The sequence below is a fragment of the Cricetulus griseus genome, unplaced genomic scaffold (genome assembly GCF_003668045.3).
Source record: "Cricetulus griseus strain 17A/GY unplaced genomic scaffold, alternate assembly CriGri-PICRH-1.0 unplaced_scaffold_135, whole genome shotgun sequence".
In the NCBI taxonomy this organism is placed as follows: domain Eukaryota; kingdom Metazoa; phylum Chordata; class Mammalia; order Rodentia; family Cricetidae; genus Cricetulus; species Cricetulus griseus.
Genome location: NW_023276848.1, coordinates 1 through 24,391, shown reverse-complemented (window position 1 = coordinate 24,391; position 24,391 = coordinate 1). Strand labels below are relative to the sequence as shown.

General features: G+C 37.2%; 1 protein-coding gene and 1 pseudogene across 1 annotated transcript; both read right to left on the bottom strand.

Moving 5' to 3' along the window:
- Positions 1 to 11,979: 11,979 nt before the first annotated feature.
- Positions 11,980 to 12,942, bottom strand: LOC113830631 (olfactory receptor 2B6-like). The gene has a single exon (XM_027420515.1). The coding sequence runs from the start codon at positions 12,940 to 12,942 to the stop codon at positions 11,980 to 11,982; it is 963 nt and encodes a 320-aa protein (XP_027276316.1).
- A 5,007-nt stretch (positions 12,943 to 17,949) lies between these two features.
- LOC100755448 lies at positions 17,950 to 19,490 on the bottom strand (annotated as a pseudogene).
- Positions 19,491 to 24,391: the final 4,901 nt, after the last annotated feature.

The following is a 24,391-nucleotide window of genomic DNA, read 5'->3' as shown; positions in this document are numbered from 1 at the left end:
CAATAAAGGATCTTCTGGAGGCATCACCATCCCCGACTTCAAGCTCTACTATAGAGCCATAGTTCTGAAAACAGCTTGGTTGGCACAAAAATAGACTGATAGACCAATGGAATCGAATTGAAAACCCTGATATCGACCCACGCACCTACGAACACCTTATTTTTGACAAAGGTGCTAAATCTATACAATGGAAAAAAGATAGCATCTTCAACAAATGGTGCTGGTACAATTGGATTCGGACATGCAGAAAATTGCAGATTGATCCATACCTGTCACCATGCACAAAACTTAAGTGCAAATGGATCAAAGATCTCAGCATAAATCCAGCCACACTGAATCTTCTAGAAGAGAAAGTGGGAACTACCCTTGAACAAATTGGCACAGGAGACCATGTCCTGAACATTATGCCAGTAGCACAGACACTGAGGTCTGCAATTAATAAATGGGACCTCCTGAAACTGAGAAGCTTCTGCAAGGCAAAGGAAACAGTCAGTAGGATAAAACGACCACCCACAGAATGGGAAAAGATCTTCACTGATCCCACATCTGACAGAGGACTGATTTCCAAAATATATAAGGAGCTCAAGAAGCTAGCCACCAAAACACCAAACAATGAAATTAAAAAGTGGGGTGCAGAACTAAATAGGGAATTCTCAACAGAGGAATCTGAAATGGCTGAAAGACATTTAAGAAAGTGCTCAAAATCATTGGTCATCAGAGAAATGCAACTCAAAACAACTCTGAGATACCATCTCACACCTGTCAGAATGACTAAAATAAAAAAATACCAATGACAATCTATGCTGGAGAGGATGTGGAGAAAAAGGAACACTCCTCCATTGCTGGTGGGAGTGCAAACTTGTAAGACCACTCTGGAAATCAGTATGGTGGTTGCTCAGAAAAATGGGAATCAGTCTACCTCAAGATCCAGCCATTCCTCTCTTGGGTATATACCCAAATAGTGCATGTTCATACAACAAGGACATATGTTCAACCATGTTCATAGCAGCATTGTTTGTAATAGCCAGAACCTGGAAGCAACCTAGATGCCCCTCTACTGAAGAATGGATTGAGAAAATGTGGTACATCTATACAATGGAGTACTACTCAGCAGAAAAAAGCAATGGAATCTTGAAATTTGCAGGCAAATGGATGGAACTAGAAGAAACCATCCTGAGTGAGGTAACCCAGTCACAAAAAGACAAACATGGTATGTACTCACTGATATATGAATTTTAGACATAGAGCAAAGGATTACCTATAATCCTCTTCACCAAAGAAACTAGGAAACATGAAGGACTCTAAGGGATAAATGGTCCCCAGGAATGGAAGTAGCATGAACCCCCAAACTAATTGGGGACATGAGGGTGGGGGGAAAGGAGCTGCTACAATAAGAGGAAGAGAAGAGGAAATGGAGGGGCAGAAACATTGAGTTGGGAGAAGAATAGAGGAAAGAGAGCAGGATGAGAGATACGATATCAGAGGGAGCCACTATAGGCCTGAGAAGGGATCTGGAAACAGGGAGATCTCCAGAGTCCTATAAGGATGACACGATCTGACAATCCAGGCAATGGTGGAGAGGATAACCTAAAAGCCCTCCCCATAAAATGAGATTGATGACTTCTCTTTATGCCATCCTAGAGCCCTCATCCAGTGGCTGATGGAACCAGAGACAGACATCCACAGATATACAATGAGCCGAAATCGGGAATTTAGTTGAAGAGAGGAAGGAATGAAGAACGAAGGGGTCTGTACCAGGTTGGAGAAACCCACAGGAACAGTTGACCTGAACAAGGGAGAGCACATCGACCCCAGATGCTGTCCGGGAGGCCCGTACAAGACTGATCCAGACCCCTGAACATGGATGTCAATAAGAAGGCCTCTGCACTCCAGGGAGCCTCTGGTGGTGGATTAGTATTTTTCCCTGGTGCAAGAAGGGACTTTGAGAGCCCATCCCACATGAAGGGTTACACTCTGGCCCTGGACACATGGGGAAGGGCCCAGGACCAGCATAGGAAGACTTGGTGGACTTTGCAGAGCCCCAGTTGAGGGCCCTACCCTGCCTGGGGAGTGGTGGGTGGATGGGGTGGGGGTAGACTGGGGGTGGGGGAGGAGGGTTGGGGGTGAGGGGAGGGAGAGGGAGAAGGGACTTGAAATAAGCTTGTTCCCTAACTAGAACTAATAAAATAATAAAAAAACACAATAAACACATCAATAAATATGACTCATTGATAACTCTCAACATTATTTGTCTCAAAAATTAGACACAGACCAACATATTGGACTAGAAAAGATAATCCATCCTTCTGCTGCACCCACAAAATGCACCTTACTATCACCTCATGGTAAAGGAATGTAAAGGATATCCCAGGCAAAGGGACACAAGAAGCAAGCAGGTATATCCATTTTAATATCTGAGAAAACGTATTTCAAATCAAAACTAATCAGAAGATATAGGGAAGGACACTACATACTCATCAAAGGAAAAATCTACAAAGAGGATGTTGCAATTCTTAATATCTATGCACCAATACAAGGGCACCCATGTTCATATATGAAACACTACTGTAGTTATAATCAAATTTATTAATCCTCACACTGTTTTATTGGGAAACTTTAGTACCCCACTCTCATCAGTAGACAGGTCATTCAGACAAAAACAAAAAATACATGCTGAAATTAAATAAGATCATAAGTTAAATGGACTTACCAGATATCTATAGAACTTTCCACTGAGATACTAAATGTCAATACAAGAACACATTCAACAATCTAAGGAGCAAGATGGCAACACCAGAACCTAGTGGTACTACATCAGGAAGACATGAACATCCCAATGCAGAAGAAACAGAAGAATATGACACTAAAGATAACTTGATCAAGATGATAGAGACCCTTAAAGAAGAAATGAAGAATTCTCTTAAAGAAATGGAGGAAAAAGCCAGGCGTTTGTGGTGCATGCCTTTAATCCCAGCACTTGGGAGGTAGAGGCAGGCGGATCTCTGTGAGTTCGAGGCCAGTTTGGTTTCCAGAGCGAGTGCCAGGATAGGTCCAAAGCTACACAGAGAAACTGTCTCAAAAAAAAACAAAAAAAATGAAGGAAAAGACAAACAAAAAATGAAATAAATAAATAAGTCCCTTAAAGAAAGCCAAGACAACCAAGAAAAAACAAACAAGTCCAAGACTTGAAAATTAAAATGGAAGCAATAAAGAAAACACAAATGGAGGGAATTCTGGAAATGGAAAATCTGGATAAATGAACAGGAACTACAGATGCAAACATAACCACATAATACAAGAGATTGAAGAGAGAATCTCAGGTGTTGAAGATACAATAGAGGAAATAGATTCATAGGTCAAAGAAAACATTAAAGCCAATAAAGTCTTAACACGAGATGTTCAGGAAATCTGGGACACCATGAAAAGACCAAACCTAACAATAATAGGGATAGAAGGAAAAGAAAACCAGCTCAAAGGCACAAAAAATATATTCAACAAAATCATAAAAGAAAACTTTCTCAACCTAAAAAAGGAAATGCCTATGAAGGTACAAGAAGCTTATAGAATACTAAAGAGGCTGGACCAAAACAGAAAAGTCCTCTTACCACATAATAACCAAAGCACAAAATATACAAAATAAAGAAAGAATATTAAGATCTGCAAAGGAAACAGGTCAAGAAACATGAAGGTAGACCCATCAGACTAACACTTGACTTCTTGATGGAGACTCTGAAAGCCAGAAGGTCCTGGACAGACATTATGCATACTTTAAGAGACTATTGATGTCAACCCAGACTTCTATATCCAGCAAAACTTTCAATCACCATAGATGAATAAAACAAGATATTCCATGACAAACCCAGATTTAAACAATACCTATCCATAAATCCAGCCCTACAGAAAGCACTAGAAGGAAAACTCCAACCCAAGATGGTTAGATGTACCCAGACAAGCATGGTCAATAGATAACCACCTACTAGCAAATCCTAAAGAAAGGAAACACATACACACACACACACACACACACACACACACACACACACACACACACACAGAGGCATGTATGCATGCATACACACACACACCATCACCACCACCAAAAAAATAACAGGAATCAACAATCACTGGTAACTGATATTCCTTTAATATCAAATGGACTCAACTCACCTATAAAAAGACACAGGCTAACAGAATGGATGTGAAAACAGGATCCATCCTTCTGCTGCATACAAAATCCACATCTCAACTTAAAAGGTAGACATTTCCTCAGAGTAGGGGGATGGGAAAAGACTTTCCATTCAAATGGACCTAAGAAGCAAGCTGGTGTAGCTATCTTAATATCTAACAAAACAGACTTCAAACTAAAGGTAATCCAAAGAGATAATGAAGGACTATTAATCATGGGGAAATTCCAGCAAGAAGAAGACTCAATCCTGAACATATATGCCCCAAATACAAGGGCACCCACATTTATAAAAGAAACATTACTAAAGCTTAAATCACAATCAAATCCCACACAATAATAGTGGGAGTCTTTGACATCCCAATCAAACCAGTGGAGAAGTCTGCTAGAGCAAAACTTAACAGAGAAATAAGGAATATAACCGATGTGAAGACTCAAATGGGTTTACCAGACATCTATAGAACATTCCAACCAAACACAAAAGAATACAACTTCTTCTCAGCATCCCATGGAACCTTCTCTAAAATTAACTGCATACCCAGCTACAAAGCAAATCTCAGCAGATGAAAAAAAATTGGAATAACCCCCTATATCTTATCAGATCATCATGGCTTAAAGTTAGAATTCAACAACAACACAATTTCTAGAAAGCCTGCAAACTCATGGAAACTGAATAATGCCTAACTCAATCACCCCTGGGTCAAGGAACAAATAAAGAAAGAACATAAAGATTTCCTAGACTTCAATGAAAATGAATGTACAACATACCCAAACTTATGGGACACTGTGAAAGCAGTGCTAAGAGGAAAGTTCATAACACTAAATGCCTGTATAAAGAAGTCAGAGAAGCTGGGTGTTGGTGGCACATGCCTTTAATCCCAGTACTCGGGAGGCAGAGGCAGGCAGATCTCTGTGAGTTCAAGGCCAGCCTGGTCTACAGAGTGAGTGCCAGGATAGGCTCCAAAGCTACACAGAGAAACCCTGTCTCTAAAAACAAAAAAAAGAAAGAAAGAAAGAAAGAAAGAAAGAAAGAAAGAAAGAAAGAAGAAAAAAGAAAAAAGGAAATCAGAGAACTCCCACACTAGTGAATTAACAAAACACCTGAAAGCTCTATAACAAAAAGAAGCAAACTCACCCAGGAAGAGTACATGACAGACAAAAATCAAATTGAGGGCTGAAATCAATAAAATATAAACAAAGAGAACAATACAAAGAATCAATGAAACAAGAAATTGGTTCTTTGAGAAAGTCAACAAGATAGACAAACCCTTATCCAAACCAACTAAAAGGTAGTGAAAGAATATTCAAATTAACAAAAAAGAGGATATAACAGCAGACACTGAGGAAATCCAGAGAATCATCAGGTCCTACTTTTGAAAACCTGTACTCCACAAATTTGGAAAATCTAAAAGAAATGCACAATTTTTCTGGAAAGGTACCACTTATCAAAATTAAATCAAGACCAGAAAAACATATTAAACAGACCTATAACCCTTAAGGAAATAGAAGCCCAAGGCCAGATGGTTTCAGCACATAATTCTACCAGAACATCAAAGACCAGCTAATGCCTATACTCCTCAAACTGTTCCACACAATAGGAGCATAAGAAACATTGCCAAACTTCTTTTATGAAGCTACAGTAACCCTGATATCAAAACCATACAAAGATGCAACAAAGAAAGAGAAATACAGACCAATCTCCCTCATGAACATTGATGCAAAAAATACTCAATAAAATGCTGGCAAACTGAGTCCAAGAATGCATTTAAAAAAAAACTATCCAACTTGATCAAGTAGGCTTCATCCCAGAGATGCAGGGTTGGTTCAATACATGGAATTCTGTCAATGTAATCTAAAATACAAAAAAAAAAACTGAAAGAAAAAAACAAATTATCATCTCATTAGATGCTGAAAAATCCTCCAATGAAATCCGACACCCCTTCATGATAAAGGTCTTGGAGAGATCAGGGATACAAGGAACATACCTAAACATAACAAAGGCAATATATAGCAAGTCAACAGTCAACATCAAACTAAATGGAGAGGAACTCAAAGCGATTCCACTAAAATTGGGAATGAGACAAGGCTGTTCAGTCTCTCCTTATCTATTCAATATAGTATTCAAAGTTCTAGCTAGAAAAATAAAACTACAAAAGGAGACAAAGTGGATACAAGTTGGAAAGGAAGAAGTCAAACTACCACTATTCACAGATGATATGATAGTATGCATAAGTGACCCCCTTAGGTTAGAAACAGTTAACAGCTGATAAACACCTTCAGTAATGTGGCAGTATACAAGATTAACTAAAAAATAATCAGTAGCACTCCTATATACAAATGATAAAGGGGCTGAGAGAAACATCACCCTTTACAATAGCCACAGATATAAAATATCTGGGGCAACACTAATGAAACAAGTGAAAGACCTGTATGACAAGAACCTTAAGTCACTAAAGAAAGAAACTGAAGAGGAAATCAGAAAATGTAAAGATATCCCATGTTCTTGGATAGATTGAATCAATATAATAAAAATGGCAAGCTTACCAAAAGCAATCTTTCAATGCAATTGCCATCAAAATCCCAACACAATTCTTCACAGACCTTGAAAGAACAATACTCAAGTTCATACGGAGAAACAAAAAAAAAAAACAGAATAGCTAAAACAACATGTACAATAAAGGAACTTCTGGAAGCATCACCATCCCTGACTTTAATCTCTACTATAGTGATATAGTAATAAAAACAGCTTGGTATTGGCATAAAAACCGACAGGTAGATTAATGGAATAACATTGAAGACCCTGATATCAATCCACACACCTATGAACACCTGATTTTTGACAAAGAAGTCAAAATGGTATAATGGAAAAAGAAAAACCTCTTTAAAAACGGTGCTGGCATAACTGGATGTTCACATGCAGAAGATTGCAAATAGATCCATCACCATGCACAAAACTCAAAACAAAGTGGATCAAGGACCTAAACATAAATCCAGCTACATTGAACCTGATAGAAGAGAAAGTGGGGAATAGCCTGGATCACCCACTTCCTAAATATAATGCCAGTAACACAGCCACTGAAAGCAACAATCAATAAATGGGACCTCCTGAAACCGAAGAGCTTCTTTAAAGCAAAGGACACAGTCAATAAGACAAAAGAATGCATTTAGAATGGTGAAAGATCTTCATCAATTCCTCATCTGATAGATGGCTGATCTCCAAAATTTATAAAGAACTCAATGAAGTAGACATCAAAATGCAAAATAACCCGATTGAAAAATGGGATACAGAGCTAAACAGATAGTTCTCACCAGAAGAATTTCAAATGGCCCAATGACATTTAAGCAAGTGCTCAACCACCTTAATCATCAGGGAAATGCAAATTAAAACAATTCAGTGATACTATCTTACACCTGTCAGAATGTCTAAGGTCAAAAATACTGAGGACAGCTTATGTTGGAGAGGATGTAGAGTCAGGAGAACACTCCGCCACTGCTGGTGGGAGTCCAAATTTGCACAGGCATTTTGGAAATCAGTATGGCAATTTCTCAGAATATTGGGAATCAATCTACCTCAAGAGCCAGCAATATCACTCTTGGGCAATTACCCAAAGGATACTCAATCATACCAGAAGGACATTTGCTCAACAATGTTCATAGCAGAATTATTCATAATAGCCAGAACCTAGAAACAACCTAAATGCCCCTCAACTGAAGAATGGATAAGGAAAATGTGATACACTTCACAATGGATTACTATGCAGCAGTAAAAATGATGACCTCGTGAAATTTTCAGGCAAATGGACAGAACTAGGAAAAAAACAATCTGAGTGAGGTAACCCAGACTCTGAAAAACAAGCATGCTTTGTATTCGTTCATAAATGGATATTAGATGTAAAGCAAAGGATAACCAGACTAAAGTCCACAGCTCGAGAGAATCCAGGTAAAAAGGAGGACCCTCAGAGGGACACATGGATAACCCTAGAAAGGGAAATTAGATGATATCTAAGGGGAAAACTGGGGGTGAAGGGGTGGCAAGCAGGAGGGGAGGGAGGATGAGAACAGGAGAGAATGAGATGGCCTAGACAGGATGGGATGCAGTGAAAGAACAATGAAAAAGATATATTAATAGAAAGAGCCATTATGTTCTTAAGGAGAAACCTGGTGCTAGGGTAACTCCCAACAATCCACAAGTAGGACCTCAACTAACAGTCCTAGCAATAGTAGAGAGGATGCCTGAACTGGCCTATCCCTGTAATCAGATTTCTGAATACCCTAACTATCATCAGTGAGCCCTCATCCAGTAGTTGATGCAACCAGAGGAAGATATCTACAACCAAGTACCAGGCCAAGGTCCAGGAATCCAGGTGAAGAGAGAAGGGAGGGAATATATGAGCAAGGGAAGTCAAGATCATGATGGAAAAATCTACAGAGACAGCTAAACTAAGCCTGTAGAAACTCATGGACTTTAGACCTACAACTGTGGAGAGTCCAGGAGACTAAACTAGGCCCTCTATATGTGTAAGACAGTCGTGAAGCTTGAACTATCAGAGAGGCCCCTGGCAGTAGGACCACAATACAAACCTGGTACATGGGCTAGCTTGTTGGAGCCCATTCGTTAGGGTGAGATGCTGTGCTCAGTCTTCTATTGTGCCAGACTATGTTGACTCCTCATGGGAGCCCTTACCCTTGAGGAGGAGTGGACTGGGGGGATGGGAAAAATATATAAAAATAATAATAAAAATTTTAAAAACTGAAAACAAAATAGAAAACCTGGAGAAACTGCATGTTCATAAATTTATGACATATTTGAAAGCTCTAGAAAACAAGGAAAAATAATACCTAGAAAGTAGACAGCAAGAAATAATCAAACATGGGACTGGAATCAATGAAACAAACCAAAATCAGTACAAAGATTCAATGAAACAATTAGTTCTTTGAGAAAACCAACAAGATTGACAAATGTTTAAGCAAAGTAACCAAAAAATATGAAGAGAGGATTCAAATTAATACAATTAGAGATGAAAATAGAGACATTACAACAGATACCAAGTGCCACATGTAAATGAAAGTTCCTGTCCCTCCCAGTCTTGCAGCTGTTTAAACACACAGAGGCTTATATTAATTGTGAATTGTTTGTCCAATGACTCAGGCTTCTTGTTGGCTAGCTCTCTCTTATTAACCCACTTCTACTAATCTGTGTGTCTCCATGTGGTCTTGGCTTACCAGGGAATGCCTGGGTATCCTACCTTCCCAGTAGCCACATGGTGTCTCTTCCATGACTCAGTTTCTGCATTCTTCTTCTCAGTATTCTCCTAGTCTGGTAGCCCACCTATACTTCCTGCTTGGCTACATCCTGTCTGTCCATTAGCTGAAACATCTTTATTCATTAAACAATAATAGAAACATATATTCACAGAATATGGAAGGACTTCTCCCATCACAGAGACTTTAAAAACATATTTTAAAAATCTGTTTTCCACCAAATTAGAAAACCTAAAAGAAATGAATTTCATGATATATATGATATGCCAAAGCTAAATCAAAAAATAAACAATTTAAACAGACCTAAATCTCCTACTATAATAGAAGCAGTAATTAAATGTCTCCCAAACAAAAGAAAAACCAGCAACAAAGCAAACAAGCCAAACCAAACCCAACAAACAAAATAGAGCAACAACAACAACAAAAAAAAACCTAGGGCCAAATGAATTCAGGATAGAATTCAAAACCAAAAAATAACTAATGCCAAGATTCCTTAAATTACTGAACAAAATAGAAACTAAAGAAACTTTCCCTAATTCTTTTTCTTAAGCCACTATTGTGCTGGTGCTGAAACCACACAAAGACTCCTCAAAATGAGAAAATTACAGCCCAATATCCCTTATGAATAGATGCAAAAGGTTCTCAATAAAATAGTTGCAAACTGAATTCAAGAACACACTGCAAAATCCACCCCATCTATGACCTGCTGGAGCTCTGTAAAGGGCAGGTCCTGCAAAATCAAAGCTGCAGGATCTCCACAACGGGATATCCAAGAGGAGTCCCAGTGAGGGCACAGCATCTATAGTATAGCAGAAATCAGAGGCCTCAAACCAGTCCAATAACTCTTTGTAACAAACACTTTCAATATATATATATATATATATATATGTGCTTACTGTATGACTCACTGTGTCACACTATAGCTTCCATAACAAGACTGATTTTTCATTTTTTCTTTCTCTTAAATTTTATTTTATTTTTGGGGGGGAAGAGTTTCAAAGGCAGAGGATAGAAATGAAGGGATGGGGAAATGAGTGGGATAGAGATACATGTTGTAAAAGACACAGAGTAAATAAAAAAAAGAAAGTTAAAAATATGAATCAAAAGATTATCCAGTGGGATCAAGTTTGCTTCATCCCAGAGATGCAGGAATAATTCAACATACATAAATCAATAGCATAATCTGCCACATAAATAGACTAAAAGACAAAAACCATGTGATCATCTCATTAGATGCTGAAAAAGGCTTTACAAAACTAATATTCCTTCATGATAAAAGTCCTGGAGAGATTAGGGATACAAGGGACATACTTCAACATAATAAAGGCAATTCATAGCAAGCCCACAGCCAACATCAACTTAAATGGAGAGAAACTGAAAACATTTCCACTAAAACAAGACAAGATTGTCCACTATCTCTATACCTATTCATATAGGACTTGAAGTCTTAGCTAGAGTAATGAGACAACTGAAGGAAACCAAAGGGCTACAAATAGGAAGGACTGACAGAGAGACTGTGACAACATGCACAAGACCTTCACAGCTTCAAACTAGACAAAATTCCAGCACTGAGAAGAGAAGTAGGGCAGGCTCCATGTCTAGGAGAAGTTGCCCAACACAAAACAGACTCCATGTTGCTGGTGTGTATTTGTGTGTGTGAGTGCTTTTTGTTTTTTTTGCTTTTCATGTTACTGGGTTTTTTTTTAGATTATCTGTTTTGAATTTCATTCTTTTTGGATTTTGTTGGTTTTCTTTTCTTGTTTTTTCCTTTTGAGAGAAAGAAAGACATGAAGTTGGGTGGGTAGGGAGGTGGACATGATCTAGAAGGAGTTGGGAGAAGGCAAAGAACATGCTCAAAATATATTGTATGAAAAATTTTAAAACTTCCTCATAAATAAAATAAATGCAATCTCCCCCCCAAAGAAATTGTAAAAAGGTAATACTTTAGCCTAATAATAATCATGATATTGTTGAATAACAAATATTTCAATGGTAATTACCTAGAGTGATAATTCCTATATATTATCAAGAAATGGAATCAAAAACATTTGAGCATGTACACAATTATGTTCTTCAGTCTATTTTGCTCTGTTCCTTACACACAGAAAAATTACAGTGGAAGCAAATCTATTACACATTGCAATATGAAACCAAAAATATATTCTGTGGGAGACTGCTAGTAGATCAGGCAAGTAGCATAGTTAGAAGGATTTAATTGGGCCCTCTTTGTGTTACTGTCTTCCACAGCAATTCAGATCATTGCCACAGCCACTCATTCATCAAGAAGGTAACCTCAAAATACTGATTAAAAGAAGATTTTAATCTTCTTTTTCATTTTCCAGGACAACATTTACTAACAAAACTTAGTATTTTCTCAAATCTGTATGTATTATTTCCTGTACTTCTTGAACTTTTGACTATTACACTTAAGCAATAACAAATAGTCACCTCCTCAGGCTCAATTTTTTGGCTGGAGGAATGATGGCTGTTTGTAATTCTGCTATGGAATAAATTCCAATAGGACCTGTTGTCACCTAAGCCATGTTCCACCCTTGCTCTTGTTCTCTTCCAAGTATCTTCTTCACTGCTGCCTTGACATCCTTGTTCCTCAAGGTATAGATAAGTGGGTTCAGCATTGGGGTTATGAGTCCATAGAAGAGTGCCAAAAGCTTGCCCTTCAGTTTAGCTGAGCTGCTCTTGGGTGCCATGTATGCATATCCACTGATGGCAGAGCCATAGAACATGATGACCACAAGAAGATGAGACCCACATGTGTGAAAGGCCTTATTCCTACCTTCAGAAGATTGTATCCTTATGACTGCTCTGACAATATTGATGTAAGAGAAAAGAATTAACCCAAGGGGGATAACTTTTATGACAACCACAGCAGCATACATCTCTACCTCATTGACCCAGGTGTCAACGCATGATAACTGAAGCATGGCAGGTACCTCACAGAAGAAATTCTCTATCTGGTATTGGCCACAACGAGGCAACAAAGAAGTCAACACTGTCTGCACCAAGGAGTTGCTGAAACCAGTTATCCAGGCTACTGCTGCCAGCTGTTGACATAGCTGAGAATGCATGATAACTGTGTAACATAGAGGCTGGCAGATAGCCACATAGCGATCAAAGGCCATGATGGAGAGAAGCACACATTCTGTAGATCCCAGGCTAAGGAAGATGAACAGTTGTGCTATGCAGCCAACATAGCTGATGCTTCTCTTATGGCTCTGTATATTTATCAGCATCTGGGGGACAGTAGAAGTAGTATAGCAGAGATCTAAAAAGGAAAGATTTGCCAAGAAAAAATACATGGGGGTGTAAAGTTTAGGATCCAGGCGGGACAAAATGATAATAGCTGAATTCCCAAAGAGGGTCAGTATATAGAAGATGGAGACAACCACAAGAAGAGCCATTTCGAGTCGGGGCCATTCAGAAAAGCCTACCAGAACAAAGCCATTTAGGTGATCGGGGGTGCTATTAAGTGTTCTCATTGTTGGAACTTCATTTACGGAAAATATCAATACTAGAGTTTCGAGGTCCTGGTTATCTGTAATTTGTTTCATGTAGTAAAGAAACTGGATATAGGATACTGAAACAAATAAGATCATGAATAATTTCATTTTATTTCCTCCATAGGAAAAATAGTATTAAGAGATGTGCATGTATAGTCTTCCAGCTGTACTTTTATCCACAAGTTTTATAAGTAAATGGTTTTAGAAAGGCAAATTAGAGCAAGGCATGCTGACTCACACTTGTAAGCCCAACACTTGAAAGGTTGAAGCCAGAGTATTTATGTGAAAGAAAGGACAGCATGGACTGCAGAGTGAAACTCTCTCTCTCTCTCTCTCTCTCTCTCTCTCTCTCTCTCTCTCTCTCTCTCTCTCTCCATTGCTTCCCCCAACTCCCCCAGCAAAAAATAGAGAAATAAAAAGCAAATATAGTAAAGATGTATTATAAGGTATTTGCTTCAAATATTGGACCCATTAAGACAGAAGAAAATGGGAACATCACTAAAGCTTCATTAAGTTTGTAATTTACTCAAGATATTTTTGACCATTATTTCTCTCAATTGAGCTCATTTTCCTGCAGGTTCTTAATAATTTTGTATTATTTAAGATGGAAATCGCTACCTGTGAAAGGCAATATCAGTTAGTGGTGATATTCTTTCTTTTTTATTGTAGGAAAGAGTTTTTGCTTCTTATAATTAAGGCAATGGATAAAACTTCAAGGACCCAGGACAATAAACTTGTTCAACTCTAGTTCTGTCAGATCTTACATGCTGTTATTGTACAGGCAACAAAAGTAATTATCTCATTATCTTATTATATGAAGCAGACACAATATGAAAGATGAAATATTCTCTCATGTTTTTGAGATATATGCAATAGAAAGTATGAGAAAAACACAAAAATTAAAAAATGTGTTCTTTGCCTTTCATATTACTAGCAATTTTATTTTACAACTATTTTCCTCTTTTGTAGATTTCTTTTATTGATTATGAATTTTTTACACTAATCAATTACAATAGTTGTGATTAAGCATAGTTCCTTTCCAAGAATCATTGTAGGATTTATTAATGATGTGTGTCATGTTTGTCATTGTAGTCTAAATTTTTCCTATCAAGAACCATGATGAAGTCATCAGGAGCTGTTTCTTGGACTAGAGAAAGCATTCATGCATTGCATTTTAGTAACTTTATAGCCCTCATAACTGAAAAACTGCCTAGGAAGGATATTGCAGAAATTCAACTGCTTGATGTAAGAGAGTAGAGATGGAATAAAACAAAAGTTTGAGTGTGAAAATTTTCAAACTGATTATTACCCATAATGGCAAAGAATGCTTTGGTCACCAGTTTCCTTGTGGTTCATCACTTTCATAATAGACATAAGCATAACTACTTGATAAATTGAGCAGATGAACATTCTAAGTATAATTTGAGTTACCAGATTATGGTGATAAAACAAATATTGCTTTTGCATATACCAATAAACATTCCCTTCAGATTTGGCTGAGATAAGCATGAGCGCTAATATTTCATAAAAAGAGAGGTGTAAGACTTATAGTCTTCATGGATGGCCTTTGGACAGTACAGGAAATCTGGAAATGGCAACATTTTATTCTTAGCCAAACATGACTTCTATCTATTTAAAGGACATATCCATTACTAATTTTAAGGAAAACACAGCAAAAAGAATTTTTAAAATACTCTAAATTCAATGTTGTTTCCTGGGAAAACTTTCTAAATGGCTTTCATTGTTCAGAGACAGTTTGTAAGACAGATCTACCAAATAGTATCTATGTTTGGAGGTTTACTTAGAAAATAATGATTATATCTACTTTAAACAACTGTTGACATAAATAATTTTAAATTTTTCCCTTATGCTTTCATTCATGAAAAAAAATAAGTTTTTTCACTTTTAATTAGGAAAGGACCTAGTTGTGTGTGAGGTGCTTGATCAGATTGCTCTGGGTAGAAAGTTCCTGGTAACCTGTCTTTTTGTTGTTTTGATTTTTGCCAACAAACTAGAGTGATAATAAACTCACAGAGTATTTGCAAGGTACATGGTGGGTAAGTAGTGCAAACAAAAAATGTAGAATCCCTAAAGACCAATGGGCATTCTTTCCAAATTAAAGCTAATACATATAGAATTATGACAGTGATAAAGAGGTATCAAATTTCTTGATTATTTAAATCATTTCCCAAATATATGTTGATTTCTTACAAACCCTACTTTGGTTTGGGGGGAAAAGTTGAGTTGATACTTTAGGAGAATTACCAGGCATAGCTTTTCTTGTTGTTCACTTTGCTATTCCTGATGAATGAAACTAGTAATCAATCTAAACTCAACATCATACTCGTGACATTCTAATTTAAGAAGATTTTTTTAAATTCATTCTAAGTTGGTTTTATTCTTGATAAAACTAATTTTAATCCCAATCCCTGTTGTTCCTCTCTAACCCTACCTGTAAAATGTGTTTTTACTATCAATACAGTTCACTAAGCAATAGTTTAAAAAACATAAGAAATAAAAATAAGATCACCTCTTTTAGAATAGTAGCTCTTCATCCTAATGGAAGGCGCGTCCAGAGTTCTTTGAGCACCTCACTTCTAAGGCTGGCTTCATTTTTCACTTTTAAGTCAGTGATTTTTCTGTAGTTCCTTGTCGCCGCTCTCAAGTGTAGTTGTATCTAACTCTCACCCCAAAATTGACTCTACTTATTTTGTAAGTCATGTTTGCCTATAATCTACCTTTTAACCCTTACAGAATACTGCATTAAATATGTTAGAAATTGTGACCTTAGGGAGCCAGTCCCTCTGTTGCAATTAAGCAGAATTCATGGAAATAAGAATTTTGGCCATGGAGGAAACTATGAAAAATAGCAGCATGAATTATTTACAAAACTGTTGAACGCTATATGATTCTTCTACTGGACTAATCTAACTTTTTATTTCTCTATTCCTTTTGTGTAATACACACTGAAGGCAATTCCAGATTTATGTGTAAGTTTAAATCTGAAGATACCCCCTAGCTGCTGTCACTGACACTGTGCTCCCTGATATTCTTTCCAGTCAGGTTGCCCTCAGACACTATGCCTTACAGCTACCTTCTTTTGAAATTTGGGTGATAAGCAGCATGTAATTCATACTATTTGTGACTGGTTTCTGTTGTCTAACATTTATGCCTTTTCACATATTATTTATCTTTCCACCTATGAACAGAATATGTGCAATAACAATTATACTTTTGGTTACATTTAGGAGCACATGATGTTGAAAGCACTTGTATATATTTTTCAGTGAACAAATGCACAATTTTTTTTGCTAAATCTAGGCATGTAATCTCTCATCTAAATGTTACAGCATAGCCATCTTTAATAAAGGTTGCTAACCAGGTTACAAAGGGACTGAAATGATTTATGCCCCAACCATCATCAATATGAAATTGGTGCAGGTCATTTGGAAAGTCATGAGATTGGTTGCTACTCTAGTTCCATCTGCACATACCTCATCACCAGTGCATTTGAGGGCAGGGCAAGTGTTAAAACTCTGTACAAGAGAGTATTCAGTTTAGTCATGATTTTAGTTAAACTGAACTAGCAGATATGAAGAGTGAAAAAAGCAACATATAGGTATTTGTTGGAAGATGACAAATAAAAGTCAAACTTCATATAGTGTTAGTAAACAAGACTTCCCCCAAAAGGATATTAAATAAATAATTTTTGTTTAATATTTTTCATTGTCTTTTGAAGATGACAAGCTCTGTATTGTATTTGTCATTGTCACTAAGTGTGCAACTCATAAATATCTGTAACATAGAAAATAAGAATTAGATAATCCACCTATTTCATTAAAACATGAACTTTACAAGGGAGGAAAATATCTAACTCTAACTCATAACTGGGGTCACAAAAGACCAAAGCTCAAACTGAGGAATGTGGACATAGTGTCTTAGAGTAACAGCACAAGAAATCCATGTTGGGCTTGGTTAGCTTTGGTCAACAATTCTGGGCTGGGTAGTGACAGGTGTGCAATATGTCAACAGTGGTAACAAAGCAGAAGTAACTCAGAACACATACCATCAATTCAAAGTACAGAAGTAGATGCACGTATCTTTTAAGTCTCTGTCAAAAACATAGGAACCATTAGGGATTAGATTGGTTGAAATGATTAGTTGAACATAAGAAAATTAGAATAAGAAAGAAATTGTCCTAATAGCACAGGCATTTGACCTCCATCTGCTTGAGAGGCTGGTTCAGGACAGCAAATTCAAGTCATGTCTGGGAAACTTAGTGAGATTTCTTAAAATAAACAGAAGAAGCTAAAGAGATGGAGCAGTTGTTAAGAGTACTTACTGTTCTTCCAAGGACCTGAGTTCAGTTTCTAACACCCATATTATCCTGTAATTCAAGCCTCAGGGGATTCAACATTCTCTTCTGGCATCTGTAGACACCTGTGCACACATGGCATACACTCACACAGATTCATTCACATGAATAAAAATAAATCTTTAATGTTTTAAACGTAAATAAAAAGAGACCTGTAGTATAGATCAAAAAAAGTATATGCTTAATTTGTAGAATGCTCTGGTTTCAACTCCAGATACAATATGCAGTAAATAGGAAGAGTGGAAAGTTATGAAACATATTACTTGGCACTTTATTTTGTAAGTATTGTGGTTCTTTCTTACAAATCAACTGTATTATATTTCTCAAGAAAATTACTTTTAAAATAGTTTATCTGAAGATATTCTGAATTCCATTTTATCAACAAAGCTTGGTTTAAGAAACAATAAAAAAACTATCTGTCATATTGTGCCTGAATCAGCACCTCAAAGAAAGTGAGGATCTAACCAATAACTGATGAATAAAACAACACCACACACCAAATAAAATGAAACTACTCTTGTCATGGTAGGGGAGCTATCTCAAGATTTTTTTAGCTATGATTGTTCTGTCTTTTTAAGTAAAGAGAGAAAATCATATGCTAGCTTCCTCAGTTATCTGTGGGAACTCCAAGTTCTCCACCACAGTCTTATCACTGCTTCTTTTACTTCCTTGTTCCTCAGTGTATAGATGAGGGGGTTAAGATTTGGAGTTATTACAGTGTAGAAAGGGTGAGAAACTTTCCCCATTTGTGAGCATAGTGAGTCTTTAGGTTGCAGATAGACACCTGTGACAGTACCATGATGAGAGAGACAACAAGAAGGTGAGAAGTGCAGGTGCCAAATGCTTTCTTCTGCTCTGTAGTTTATTTTTTTATTTGAATTAGAAACAAGATTGTTTTACATGACAATCCCAGTTCCCTTCTTCCTCCTGTCCTCCTCTACCATCACCCCCCAACAAAAACCCTACCTATCACATATCCTTTCTGCTCCCCCTGGATGGTGAGGTAGGGTGTCATCAGAGTCTATCATATCCTTTGGGATAGAGCCTAGGCCCACCCCCGTGTGTCTTGACTCAGGGAGTATTCCTCTATGTGGAATGGGCTCCCAAAGTTCACACCTATGCCAGGGATAAGTACTGAGCTACTACAGAAGGTCCTGTAGATTTCCGAGGTTTCCTCAATGATATACATGTTCTTGGGGTCTGGATCAGTCCCATGCTGATATCCTAGCTATCAGTCTGGGGAGCAAGAGTTCCCCGATGTTCAGGTTAGTTGTTTCTGTGGGTTTCACCAGCCTGGTCTGGACCCCTTTGCTCTTCACTTGTCCTTCTCTGCATCTGGATTCCAGTTGAGTTCAGTGATAAGTTGTGGATGTCGGCTTCTATTTCTACTTCCACCAGCTACTGGATGAGGGCTATCGGATGGCATATAAGTCGGTCATCAATCTCATTATCAGGGGCTGTAGTTGATTTTTATCTTCAGCATGGACTTCACAACAGCACCATAGGAGGAAAGGATGACGACCATAGGTAGCGCTAGGAGAATAACACTGGCTATGGACATCTGGACTTCATTGTAGGTACTATCTGCACTGGAGAGCTGAATCACAACTAGAACTTCACACACAATGTCATCTACCACCCGGTGGGAGCAAAAGGGCAATCGGAGGGTAGCAGAAGACTGGATCAGAGACTGAATCAGGCCAGTACCCCAAACAAGGACAGCCAGTTGCAGACAGACTTTGGGGTGCATGACAGTTGTATATCTCAGAGGATGACACACTGATATATAGTGGTTCAAAGCCACGACAACAAAAACACATTCGATGGCACCAAGCTGCAGGAAGATCTAGAGCTGAGTGGCACAGCCATGATAGGCAATAATCTTGACTGGACCTCCCAAATTAGCCAACATCTGAGGAACACAGCTGCTGGTGAAACAAATATCTAATAAGGAAAGATTGGAAAGAAAGAAATACATAGGTGTCTGGAGTTTGGTGTCCATCAAAGAAATGAGAATTATAACTGTATTTCTACCAAGAGTCAAGCAATAAAAGACCAAAATGACCCCTAAAAGTACCTTCTCTATATATGGTCTGTCTGAGAAGCCATGGAGGATGAAATTGCAATGGCTGTCATTGCAAACTGTGGCCATTTTTCCTGTGGCAATCACTTCTTCAAGAGATGACACAAAAGTGGTTGCTCAAAAGCCTGTGAAGATTCTATCAAGCAGGAAGCAGTGCAAATTGTTTCATTCCTTTTTACTTTAGAATATGAAGTTAGCCTGTAATGCTTAGGGGAAAAGTAATAAATTGAGTGAGTAGTTTATTTAATATCTACCATTCATTCTGATTATATTTGATACTTTATACCTGTAGCTCCTCAAGGTAAACTGTCTAAAATATACTTGCTTTCTAATAAACCACTTTGTTAGATATTAAATATGCTGCACATTTGTTATTGAAGACTCAGCATTTACTACGTTTACTGAATATACAGACTGTGCAATGCTTATCATTTTACTTCCTCTTGCTTTTTTGTGCATCTCAATTTGTCTGACTATTTTCTTCTTGTTTCTTTCTCTGCTCTGTATTTTTCATTTCCTCCTCTTTGGATTCTCCTCACATCTCTTTTGTCCTTTTAATTCCTCCTTTTCACTTTATCTCTTAATTTCCAAGCTTGAGTCATCACTTAGTCATTTTTATGCTGTGTGATCTCGTGAGCGGATTTGATCATCTGCTTTGTATTTTCACTATCTCCTTAGGAAAAACCAAAAGCCCTTAAAATAAATGAACTCAACCCCCAAGTAACTTCTGAGTGTTTGTAATATAATCAGACATACCTGTATTATGGCCTTTTCATCAAGTGAAGATTAGCACTTGGTCATTTATATAAGTATTCCTCATTCTCCATTTGGGGGTAAATTTGACACTAAAATAGCAATTTCTAAATATTATATGGTAGGGTATTCATATACTTTACAGAGTGATGATAAAGAATGATAATGAAAGTGAACTGAATAAACCAAAACTTGGAAACAGAATTAAAACATTTTAAATGAATAAAAACCAGTACGAATAATGTAATACCATATGTGCATTTAGGCCTTGCTTCTGAGAAAGACTGTTGTGTGGTTTAGTATTTAAAGTATGTTAAAGTCTTATTTTTAATTTTATCCACATACTAGAAGCATATTTGACTTCCAGTCAGTATTTACCACAATTTAAAAATTTTAAAGTGCAGGCTGCCCCCAGGACAAGTTTTATTTTCAGAGCACTTACATGCATAATTCAACTTTTACCATATTTTGTTTACTTTATTCATAGTTTTTACTCTCCCATGCATTCTGGAAAGTTTATATACTGTCTTTCTTACTGTCATCTTTCAAGAGTCATTTATCCTTTATATTCTCCAGAACTTTTGAACTGTGGTGATGTATTATTAGCACCATCCTTGTTAATATGAGTATAACATGGAAGGTTAGTTATTGTTTTGAGGATTTTTTCTCCTGTCCACATCTACAGTCTTGTTCTATTCTTTGAGTTCTATCAATGTTTTATAGTAACTGACTACTAGTCTCTGTTTATCCAAATTCTGTCTTTGTTTCCTCTGTCGAGTAGCAGTGTCTCTATTTCTGCATTTCTTGGATTCTACATATCAGTTTATCTACTTTCTGTCTCCCATTTCCTAACTAATTGCTAATCATTCCAGGAAATATATTTCCCCAGGATCAACTGTTTATGCAATGTAATTTTCATTAGGAGACAGTCTTAGCCTACCTGGTTTTCATTATGCAAAATTCAAAAGTTCTCTTTATCTGTTCCTGTTCAGATTGACATTTTCTAGGAAATGTCAATTATCGCTTGATTATCTTTTCAACTCACCTTTTTTTTCTGGTTCTGAGCATTATCCAGGGAATTCATATAGACACATGGTGTCTCTCTGTTCCTTATGGTCATAAATGTAAAAGACAGCATTTGTACATTTCTCTTAAAGTTGATGTCTCTGGTTCAGATGTAGCTCATTGCCTGAGCCCAGGTCTTATATTAGCAGAACTATTGAATCCTCTGTGAACTCACATTCATTGGCAGGCCAACTGACAGTGGTCTGCTTTAAGGACCCAGTATGTACTCCTCTCTGTGTCTTGCAGTCTCAGATCATGAGAGACCATTTTGCATATGAACAAGAGTTTCCCAGAAGCACTGAGACTTAATTACCCAAGGGAAATCCTCAACTGAAGATGGTGGCAAGTAGATAAATACTTTAGCCAGTCTTCCTTCTGGTACATAGGTCCCTTTTCTGGTTGGCCTTGAGAAAATATATACCCAATCCATGAAACCTGGCTATCAAAACTCTATATTGTGTTTCCTATTTACTTATCTCATTCTCCTTTTCCCCTTTACACTTGATTTAGTATCACTGCCAAATTACTTAACTTGGCATGTTTTATTGCATATTGTCTTTGCTATTCTCATGGATTTTGCTATCCTGTATTGTTACATGCTATCCCTAGATGAGGTGACATATCAAAATATTCTCGTTTAAATTCCTCAGAATACGTACTGATTCAAACAAGCTCATCTTTAATTGTATACATTTTAGCTGATGTTCCGTGTATTTGGAAATGGAATCAGTTTATTTCAAAATGCATCCCACTGCAACAGAGATTGCTGCCTACCCACAGATCAGCAGGTAACTAACTGTGTGTGAGAAGCATATCCACAGGGAGTTTATTCCCAAGGAACTGTCTCTGTCTAGTCACTCAGGGAAATGCAAATGAGTTGTCTGCAAAAACAATTCCCAGGAGTCTCTGAAGTAGTGCAGAAAGATGATAACTTAAAAGCCTTTTTAGTATTTTCTATTATTGTCTTCCTAACTTGAGCTTTCCCTCCACTTTAACACCTTTGTATGAACTGAAAACCTGAGAGTTCTGAAGCAAATCTTAAACTCTCACCTTCATTAGAGTCTCCCTGTCTTCTGAAAAGGAAAAATTCAAGTACCTTCCTATATAATTACTTCTTACTAAATAAAGGGGTTCATAAAAATAAGGTAAGTAAAGAGACACCTGTATTGACAGGCATGAATCCCCAGGAAAGGTGGAAAGTGAGGATTGCAGTGTCTAATTACTATACAGCAAAGACAACTTCATTAAAAAATAAAAAGCCATTCATAAGCTTTGGCTTTTTCCTATTTCAGTGGCTCTAGGAACACTAGACTTTAATTTGTAACTCATTTCTTTCTGAGTCTATCACTGAAACCAAACTTAGAAGCCCTTAAGTTTCCATAAACACTATGGTTGTTGATTACCTGAGTGAAGTATTAATGTTTTAGTCTGTCATATTAATGTTTTAGTTAGTCATTTGATCTTATAAAAATGTATGAATAATTTTGTATGAATAATTTTGTTCCTCTGACTTAAAAAGTCTTCTCTGATGAAAAGTGTTTTCAAAATAAACATGGCTTTTTGCAGCCTCCAAAGCCAAAATGTACTGTAAATATAAAAGAAATTCTGTGTGTCATCAATGTGTTATGCTGGTATGAAAATGCAAGCAGAAGTATGGACAGCATCTCAACAGCAAATCAGCCTGTAACTGACCAGTGATTTTAAATGCTTCTAGATGAATATATCCCTGTGAGTTGAAATAGTGATACATCACTGGATAAGAAAATAAAATCTCTCTTCTGTTCCCTTCTGTACCTGCCCCCAGTCTACCCACAACATCTATTTATTCTCCCAGACAGTATCTTGTCCCCCACCCCGGACTGCTCCTCTGTATCTATTTGTTGGATCTAGGGAATTCTTTACATAAGAGTTCATATCTACTTTTTTTTTTTTTTGGTTTTTCGAGACATGGTTTCTCTGTGACTTTGGAGGCTGTCCTGGAACTAGCTCTTGTAGACCAGGCTGGTCTCAGACTCACAGAGATCCTCTGCCTCTGCCTCCTGGGTGCTGGGATTAAAGGTGTGCACCACCAATGCCCGGCATATCTACTTATAAGTGATTCCATACAATGTTTTTCTTTCTGGTTCTGGGTTGACTTTCTCAGTATAATTTGTTTTATTTCCATCCATTTTTTGTTGGACTCCTAACAGTAGGAATAAGGGTGTCTCTGACTCTCTTGCCTGCTAGTGAGATCATTTTCTTTTTACAGGGTTGCTTCATCCAGCATTGATAAAGGGGATTATGTCTAGACTTATTACATCTTGTTATATCATGTTCTGTTGATATCACTGTAAGGCCTTCTCTTTTCTGAAGGCAAACAGGAGCAGTGGGTCTGGGGGAGAAAGGAGGTATGTGGGGTGGAATGTGAGGAGAGGAGGGAGATAAAGCTGTAGTGAGGATGCATTTTATGAGAGAAGAATAAAGAAAAAGAAAAACAAGCATTGAATTTCAAGAGCTGTACCATGATATATCATAAGAGTACTTAAAGTAATCTAAAAAATCTGAAGACAGAAGAATAAAGATAAATAAACTGGAAGACAAGTCACATTCATCTCAGGAGAAAGGAGAAGGGGAAGGTAGAGTACATGTTAATATGAGAGTTAGATAAATTTAATTATGGAAGAATTTGTAGAGACTAAATGTAAACTTGCTCTTTGAAAACCTAATGATTCACCCATGTTTGAAAACTATGACAGTAATGTTAAGTAAACGACATTCAATAATGTGTATAGGTTACATTATTGGAAATACTTATTTTATAATCATAATAATTGATACGATGGTCCTATTTCATATTTCTTCTGCAACAGAGAGATTCCCATGAAATAAGAGTTTAGCCTAAGATCATCAGAATTAAGATGCTTATCTTAATAGAGCCAGATCAGAAGCTGTGCAGCATCCATCTGCATCATTCCCTTAGTGTCAGGTATTTTCTGTGGAGCCCAGAAGTGCTGACTTGCAATCTGCTGCTTTGTCACTGATACATTCTTGATATCTAGGTTAACTATAGTTTTTAGGAATCTAACAGAACAGAACCTTAAAAGTATCTTACAATATAGAAGAAAGATCCTCTGTGCCATAGTATTTGGGAACAGGTGCTAAAGTATTTTAAA

Bases quoted from the DNA above. Each gene is read 5' to 3' on its own strand.
- LOC113830631 (XM_027420515.1), bottom strand. From the start codon at position 12,942: ATGAGAACACTTAATAGCACCCCCGATCACCTAAATGGCTTTGTTCTG.